Below are 8,167 nucleotides of genomic sequence, written 5' to 3' on the forward strand. Positions count from 1 at the left end.
GAGTGAAGTGTTAGGAAATTGCTACAGTCCTCTGCAGTGACATCTGAGAGTGCTGCTCTGTGACCTAACAAAACGCCATGTACAGAAGGAAGAAAAACAGTATAGATGTAATGGGGACTGAGGTGATGGTGATGAGACTGTTAACACTCCCACAGGACTTAGAGTCATGGAACTCTCACCTGGGATTCCGAATATTATTTCCTCCTGCAGCCCAAGTCTACACACGTATTGGAGTAGTCTGATGGACGGTGTAGGTGGTGGAAAATTAACTGAAGGCAGGTTTCAAGGGAAGTAGATCTTCTCGGTTGGTATCCACACTGCAGAGAATTTTCAGAGATGCAGCTGTCTTTGACTCAACCCCACTACTGTAAGTATTTCTTTAGGCTCTTCCAAGCCAAATGAATTCATAATTTTACAAGAAGCTATGCTTGCACAATATACTTTTCTTGATTTTATGAAATACTTAGGAAAAATTATAATCTTTGCTATGTAAGGCACAAGACACATAGGAACCTTACGGTGCTAAAAGGAAACTTCCTTGTTCCAGAGAAATGTAATTTCTAGAGTTTGTGTTGTTTTGATTGAAGAAGGGAGAACAAGATATCTGTATTGCTGATATCCTTGTGTAGAAGCTAGGGAGATCTTGGCACAATCTCAAATGCTCAGGACAGCCTCAAGACAAGGAATGATCCATCTTAAAATGAAAATTTATCTGCATGAGAACACAAAAGCCCATAGGTCCAATTTGTCACTATTCCAGAAGGAAACAGGTAAAATTTTCTAGTCCCAGGTCAGTGCTATAGACTGACTAACTTGAGTCAACCTAATGAAATTTTAGTCCCAGTCTGAAGCAGACAACCCTAGCAGATATGTGTCTTATTTTTTTCTTTCCACTTTTATTCTTTTTTAAATTAATTTATTTTTATTTATTGCAATTTATTCACTTTATCCCAGCTGCAGCCCTCTCCCTCATCCCCTCCCAATTTCACCCTTCCTCCCTCCTCTCCTCCCATGCTCCTCCCCCAGTCACTGAAAGGGGAGGTCATCCTCCCCTTCCATCTGACCCTAGCCCATCGGGTCTCATTAGGACTGGCTGCATTGTCTTCCTCTGTGGCCTGGTAAGGCTGGTCCCCCATCAAGGGGAAGTGATCAAACACCAGCTACTGAGTTCATGTCAGTGACAGTTCCTGTTCCCCTTACTAGAGAACCCACTGGGAGACTGAGCTGCATTGGGCTACATCTGTGCAGGGATTCTGGGTTATCTCCAGATATGTTTCTTATATTGTCTTAAGAAGGTGGCTCAAGCCAAATGATTTAAAAAAAAAAAAAAGGCATGCTAATATCAAGCTTTTGCTTTCATGTTATTGATAATATAACAAAACATTTATGTGTGTAACATACATATATGTATGTAACAACAATTAATGAAGAGAGGCCATGAATTTGAAAGAAATCAAGGAAGGGTACATGGAAAGTTTGAGGGAAGGATGTGGAGGTGAAATTATATGTTATAAACTAAAAAATAAAAATAAAAGAAATATAAAAAACTAAATTTGTAGCAACTAAACTTATTTTATAAAATGTTAAACAGCAAAAACTATAACATAACTGAATTTATATATCTCTTCAATAAGCAATAGAATAGTGGTCTGTGTTTATCAAGCATGAAATAAATTCATAGAATCATCATGTTTTTTTTGAAAAAATTGAGATGATATGGTAAGAATTTTATTTTATATTTTAAAATGTTTGGTTAATAATTTTAACACTGGATCTATTAACACTCTGATCTATTTAATTATTTTGGGAGTTTGAGATTAGCTATTTCTTATGCTTTAATCTTATCAATTACCTCTTCTTGTTTGAATATTTCAAATCACATCCATCAATGGTTCTGTGGAACTTGGTTTCTGAGTCTCACGGGTTTTTTTTTTTTAATATTGTTTTGAGGTTTGGTTTTGTCTTTTTGTTGTTATTGTTTTAGTTTTTATAGGTGGGTGCACATTTTTGTTTTCATGTATACGCATTTGTATTATGTGTGCATGTACATATCTTCTCATGTATGTGTGTATTCCTTGGTGGCTATAGGTTCACATCAGGAATCCTCTTTAATAGATAGTACAGCTTATTCATTGAAACATCTCAACTATAATCACAACTTACCTTTAAAGCTAGTTTTCCTATCCAGATTTCCTGTCACTGGATTTTAGGAAGGCTGAACAAATCTAGGGCCTGAGCTCCCTCCAGGCATTTGCTTAGCTTCTGGGGACCTTAACTCCAGTCTTCATACCTTATGGCAAACATTTTACCTACCACAACCCAGCTTGATCCTCATATATTTATTTCTGAAAGTCCTCTGGGGTGGTGTTACTAATGTTTAAAAGGCCTTTTTAATGTGACCTTTCCTCATGAAATGACAAATAACTAATGTTTTAGAGTTCTATCTGCCAAAAGCACATTGATGATGAAGTCAGCACAGATCATTGGTACAAGTCTGAAAGGTGGGTGTGATCAGAGCAGAGGTCCTAGCACCTTGTCTTATCACATCATGAAGGACAAAGCATGGAGGTCATTTTCATAGTGGATGTTTGTTCTTCCAAGTTAGCTCAATGTACTAAACTGTGGGAGGGAGGGCACTGTGGGTAGATGAGGATTCCTTAGACAGGATGATGCTTGTAACTTCACACTGATAAACCATGTAAGTGACTTTTTTTTTCTGTATGGCAGGGACACTCCTGCTGGTGCTATTGTCAAACCTGCTTCTGTGGGAGAATGTGGCCCCTGTGCCCATGTGTGAAGCAGTAAATGGGCAATGCCAGCTGACTCTCGAGTACCTGTTTGATCAGGCACATGACCTATCTAAGAACACCAAACGCCTCATTTCAGGAACCTTCAATGAGTTTGTAAGTACTCAGTCACTTCTGGCTTCTCCCAAGTGAAGCTTTCACAACAGTATGTGGGCAGTACAGCAGCTCAGTGGAGGGGCACTGTGATCTAAACATTATATCACACACCTTCACAGGCACAAGGAACCGTTTGTCACTGAAACAGAACCAGAAGAATGGAACGGTTTAATGAAATCTCTAAAATTTATGGGGGAAACGTCTTTAAGTGATTTTTTTTTCTTCTAAAAAGTATTTTTATATTTTTAATTATTTTTTAATTAAAATATTTTCACTTGTAAAATAAGTCACCCTCAAATATATGGCTGAAAAGAATCTCTGCCTTTCTTCTAGGTGTGCTGAGAGCCACACTCCATCATCATTTTTCACTTAGTGCATAGCAAGTAACCAGTAAAGCACATGGTTATAGGGGATGGCTTGAATTAGGAATTAAAATGAGAGAAATAATATTGGAAGGAGAAAACAGATAATGATAATAGTAATAATAATAGCTTCTCAGAAATCCATAAACTTGGGAAACATTGTAAGATGTGAGCTTATCACTCTAAAGAAAATCTACAACTGAAAATAGACCTTACCTTCTTGATTAAGGTGTTGTGAGGGTCACATGGTGTCCCCTCTAAGTCAATTAAATGAAAACAGTAGACAAGAACTTCAAACAGTAATGAACTTGCAATATACACTCTTCATATGTATGATAAAAACATTCATATTGTCTACTTGATCACTGAACATTCTTCCATTCTGCAATCTTGACAGAGTATCTTTCAATTTGTCAGGATCTCTAGTAATTCTTACAGTTCTTAACTAATCTTTACAATTCACTATAAAATTTAAGTAATATGAATTTTAAGTAATTTATTGAATGAATGTAATGTCAAAATACTAATATGTAAACATTAAGCATATTATCTATATTTTAGGTTTTTTTGTTGTATAATATTCCTAAAAATATTATGCTTGAGTTTCTATGACTGATACCATTACAGCCAACAAATTGTACTTTGAAGTTTTGAGGCAATTGCTATAGTCAAGGTATAAAGACTCAGGAATAACTGTAATTACAGGAAGCCAAGAGTTCCCAAACACAAATATGTATTCACTGTGCCACTGATAATCTAGGAAAGAGCTCCTTTAAAAAACAATAGTGTTTTGTAGTTTTGTTTTATCCTTCTTCTTTTCAAATTTTTTAGAAAGCATGAAATAACAATAGAATAATAAATCAGAGAAGTTAATAGGCTGAAATAGTAGCTGGAAAGTGAGATTACAAATTTAATGCACTGACTACACTAAAGCTTCATTTTCCTCATTTCTAAATTTATATATTTTATGTACTACTCATCCTTTACTTGTAAGCATAGGCCAAACACATTAATGTATAGTCATGGATTCTTTAACTCAGTTCCCCCAATTCACCGAATGTTCTCATTGTTTCAAGAAAAAATTGTGTGGTTTACGTATGAACTACAAGGAAAAAATCCTCCAGCTATGCTACAAATATTCCTACCCTGTTCCAGATAAAACAACACAAGACCAAAAGATTCAGGTGAGTTCTCAGTGTAATTTTCTCATCAAATCAACTGAAGCAGTTCCAAGCTGGAGCTGCCAAGCTGGAGCTCATTACAGGAAAAAAGAAAGAGAGAGAGAGATAGAGAAAGAGAGAGAGGAAGGAAGGAAGGAAGGAAGGAAGGAAGGAAGGAAGGAAGGAAGAGGAGGAGGAGGAGAAGGAAGGAAGGAAGGAAGGAAGGAAGGAAGGAAGGAAGGAAGGAAGGAAGGAAGGAGGGAGGGAGGGAGGGAGGGAGGAAGAGAGGAAGGGAGGGAGGGAGGGAGGAAGAGAGGGAGGGAGGGAGGGAGGAAGAGAGGGAGGGAGGGAGGGAGGAACGAAAGAAGGAAGGAAGGAAAGAAAGATGAAAGAAAGGGAAAATGAGAAATACATGGGAAAACACAATTATCATTTGATATTGCTGCTTTCTTCTGGGTCTTTAGAAGTATATCTTGTGAAATATTTAATGTGTTTCACGAGATGAAAATATGGCTTCTAATGCAAGGTTAAAATATTATAAACTTCTAAATAGTAACTATTATAACCTTCTCATTGTATTCCTTGATATAAATGTTACTCTCTTAAATTTAAAATCATCAAATGTGCACACACGCTACACATATATGTTACAGTTATTTCTATAAAACTGTGTTTGTGTTTCTTGCCTTTTCTCTTTACCTGGCATTCACACAAATAATTGAGACTCTATTATATTTGTTTATAATACACTCCACAACGCAATACCTGAGCAGACATTACTCTATTCTTAATCCTCTACGCTAATTTGCTTTCCTCCCAGTATACCTCCTAGAATACTTGCACTTTGTATTTTTTTTGCTCCAGCTCCTCTCTCTTGACCTTACCTGGACCTCTCCCATGACTGAATTCCCCACTTCCTATCCTCTAACTCCTCCTCCCCTGGCTGGCAGAAAGTCCAGCCCTAGTTTCTACCCTTCTCAGTGATTGGCTGTAAGCTGCTTTATTGACATATCAGGGGACCAGTAGGGAGCAGAATTTACACAACATCAAACAGGAGATTCTCAGAACAAGGCTTGAAACCAGGTATGAGGGATACTGAAATCAGCATTTGAATTACACAACAACCTTATGCCTACATATATAATTTGTTCTTTTTAATGATTTTGTAACCTGCTATGCACATTCTGCATATCAGCTATGTACATAAGTAATTGTAATCATGAGAAAAAGTAAAGAAAGAGAATGTCTGTTAAGAGCTATTCAGTGTCTAGGTACTCACAAAGCAAATGCTGACACTGCAGCAAAAGATCCACAAAAATTGTATAAGTCAAGCTACAAACAATACACTAAGTGTTGCATGAAATTCAATCTGCAGTTCTTTGCTTAATGTGATACTCAATGTCTTTGCCTAGCCTGAGGTCCTTTTGAAAGTGACTATAAGTATGCTGATTGGTTGGAACAGCACCCTGAGGGACGTAGTAGCAGACATTACTGATGTGGAGTCAATTCCTGGTGTGGGAGCTTTCGTATCTAAAGTCAGAGAGATAACTGAAAAATTCACAGGACTCACAGCACTACTAAAGGATGTCAAGTCATTACTCAGCCTGGTACGTTCCTGATTTTCACTACTCTGGTTTTGACATGAAAGCTGCTATTTGGTAAAGACAAATGCATTTGAACTATCTCTCTTCTGGGAGAGTGAAATACAGGCATGCTCATACATCCCCTCATGCCTAAGAGGTTGTTGGGCACTCCACCTTTCTCAAGGGTTTTACTCAGCATCACCTGACACAGAGCTCTCAGGAGGCAGCAACTTCTCACAGTAGTTCTTGCAGTACTTTTTCTGAGCAGAGTGAAGTTCTCTTGAGAATTCAGTAGATCTTATCACACCATTCCTGGTCAGTCTGCATCCTAACCACATGTGCAGTCCCCATCATTCCGTGACTTTGTTTCCATATAGTAGTGGATAGACAGATTTGATTGAAAGCAGAAAAAGAAAATGGCGAACTAGCAAAATCAAGATGCATAAATGGTACTTCAGAGACAATATCTAAGACACACACACAAAAAAATGTCTTTTCCTGGAAGAGCTGATGCTAGCTTCTCTACTGTTCTTTGATCAAATCCTTGTCTTCAGTCAAGTAGCAACTTCTGTCCATTTTTTGTGAGGACATACTCCCATCTGGACCAACTGCATGTCAAAGATATGTGTGTGGTCTTTTGTCTAGTTTTTAGGTAACTAAGAGTACTATGCTCCAGAATCATGAAAAGCTATATATTGGGCTCAAGATTTTCTTTACTAAGTGTCTGCCAAATATTTATTCAACATTTTAAAGCAATGTAGGGGAATAATTATTAATAGCACAATTAATAAATGCTTTTGTTTGGTGATTAGGTTCGTCTTGAATCTGAGGAAAATAAGGACTACCCTGACTCATCTAGACTTCCATCCTTACTTCTGTTAAATAAGCCCTCTCGCCTGTATTTCTATCATACCCTGCTTGCCTGCTTGAAATGTGATGCTCAAAAGGTTGCCAATCATGTCAAGATCCTGAGATGCAAATTAGTCCCCAGAAAATGCTAGGTCTACACCATATCTGTTCTGAAATGCTCAGAAAAAGTTGGGATGCAATAGTGCTATAATTGCTCATTCCTCTGAATATTTTTGTTAACTGTATATATACCTTTTCAGTTGCTACTTATGAATTAAGGAACTCTTGTTTAGGTATTAAAAACTAATGCTTTAAAAAATATTGTGTTGGAAAAGAATAATTTGTAAAAATTTCTTTTGTTCATTTACTAGCAAACATTAAAAATAGTTTGATAAGCATTGAGGTAGTCTTATCAAAATCTGCCATAAGTGATGTACATTGCTTGAAAATAATATATGACACAACTAGACTCAGAAACACTGTGAATTAATGCAAAGGAAGCCAGCAGACTCTAGGAGTGAGATATTATTCCACCAAGAACAGAAAATTCTTTCCTTCAGCCAACAATATAGATTTTTTATGTTTTGAAGAGGGAACCATAGACATGTTGGTTATGTAAAAACTAGATACAAAATGCCCACACATATCTTTGACATGCATCTGGTCCCAGAAAGAGCGTGTCTTTACAAAAACAGTTGTTACTTGACTGAAGACATCAATTTGATCAAAGAACATTAGAGAAGCTAATGTCAGCTCTCCCAAGAGGGATGTTTTTGTGTTTTTGGTGTTGTCTCTGAAATATCATTTGTGGATCTTGATTTTGTAAGTTTACCATTTCCCTTTGGTGCATTCAATCAGACCTACCCTACATGGAAGGAACAGGATACTTTATGGTGCCAGCATGCACCATGAGCCAATTTTCACATTGCTCTGGGAAAAAAAAAAAACAAAAAAACTACAAGTATAATGCACTTTAGTGTCCATAGGTTCCATGAAATTGTCAGTCTAGAAAGTGTTATTATCTTAAAAAGAAATGGCTCTAGGTGTCTCCAAGGACTATCTTCGACTACGCTTCTGTGGATTCTCATCGACTCAGCATCATCTTAGGCATGACCACATGTGATCTTAACCCAGAGTCTAACAAGGCTCCTCCTGGTTAATTTTAACTTCATCTGTACACCGCTTAGTACTTTTCCCTTGTTCTCTGATGCTTCTAATCTCTTCCAATTGTGACAATGTCATATTAATGAATATCCAAAAGAAAGAAGGTTTATAAGAAAGTTTATAAGAACTGCTCATTTCCATGATCG

The 8,167-nt window shown here is 37.1% G+C and overlaps 1 protein-coding gene across 1 annotated transcript; it reads left to right on the forward strand.

The window, feature by feature from the left end:
• The first annotated feature begins 336 nt into the window (after positions 1-336).
• LOC129685558 (prolactin-5A1-like) lies at positions 337-7,009 on the forward strand. The gene is made up of 5 exons (XM_055619077.1): positions 337-367; positions 2,728-2,903; positions 4,342-4,449; positions 5,838-6,032; positions 6,821-7,009. The coding sequence occupies exons 1-5, from the start codon at positions 337-339 to the stop codon at positions 7,007-7,009; spliced, it is 699 nt and encodes a 232-aa protein (XP_055475052.1).
• The last annotated feature ends 1,158 nt before the right edge of the window (positions 7,010-8,167 follow it).

This window comes from Psammomys obesus, unplaced genomic scaffold (genome assembly GCF_907164565.1).
Source record: "Psammomys obesus unplaced genomic scaffold, mPsaObe1.curated_primary_1811, whole genome shotgun sequence".
NCBI lineage: Eukaryota > Metazoa > Chordata > Mammalia > Rodentia > Muridae > Psammomys > Psammomys obesus.

Excerpts from the sequence above, each read along its gene's own strand:
- LOC129685558 (XM_055619077.1), top strand. The coding sequence starts at position 337 with ATGCAGCTGTCTTTGACTCAACCCCACTACT. Across the intron at positions 368-2,727 it reads TTTGACTCAACCCCACTACT|GGACACTCCTGCTGGTGCTA; the intron begins GTAAGTATTTCT and ends TCTGTATGGCAG. Across the intron at positions 2,904-4,341 it reads CAGGAACCTTCAATGAGTTT|AAAAAATTGTGTGGTTTACG; the intron begins GTAAGTACTCAG and ends CATTGTTTCAAG.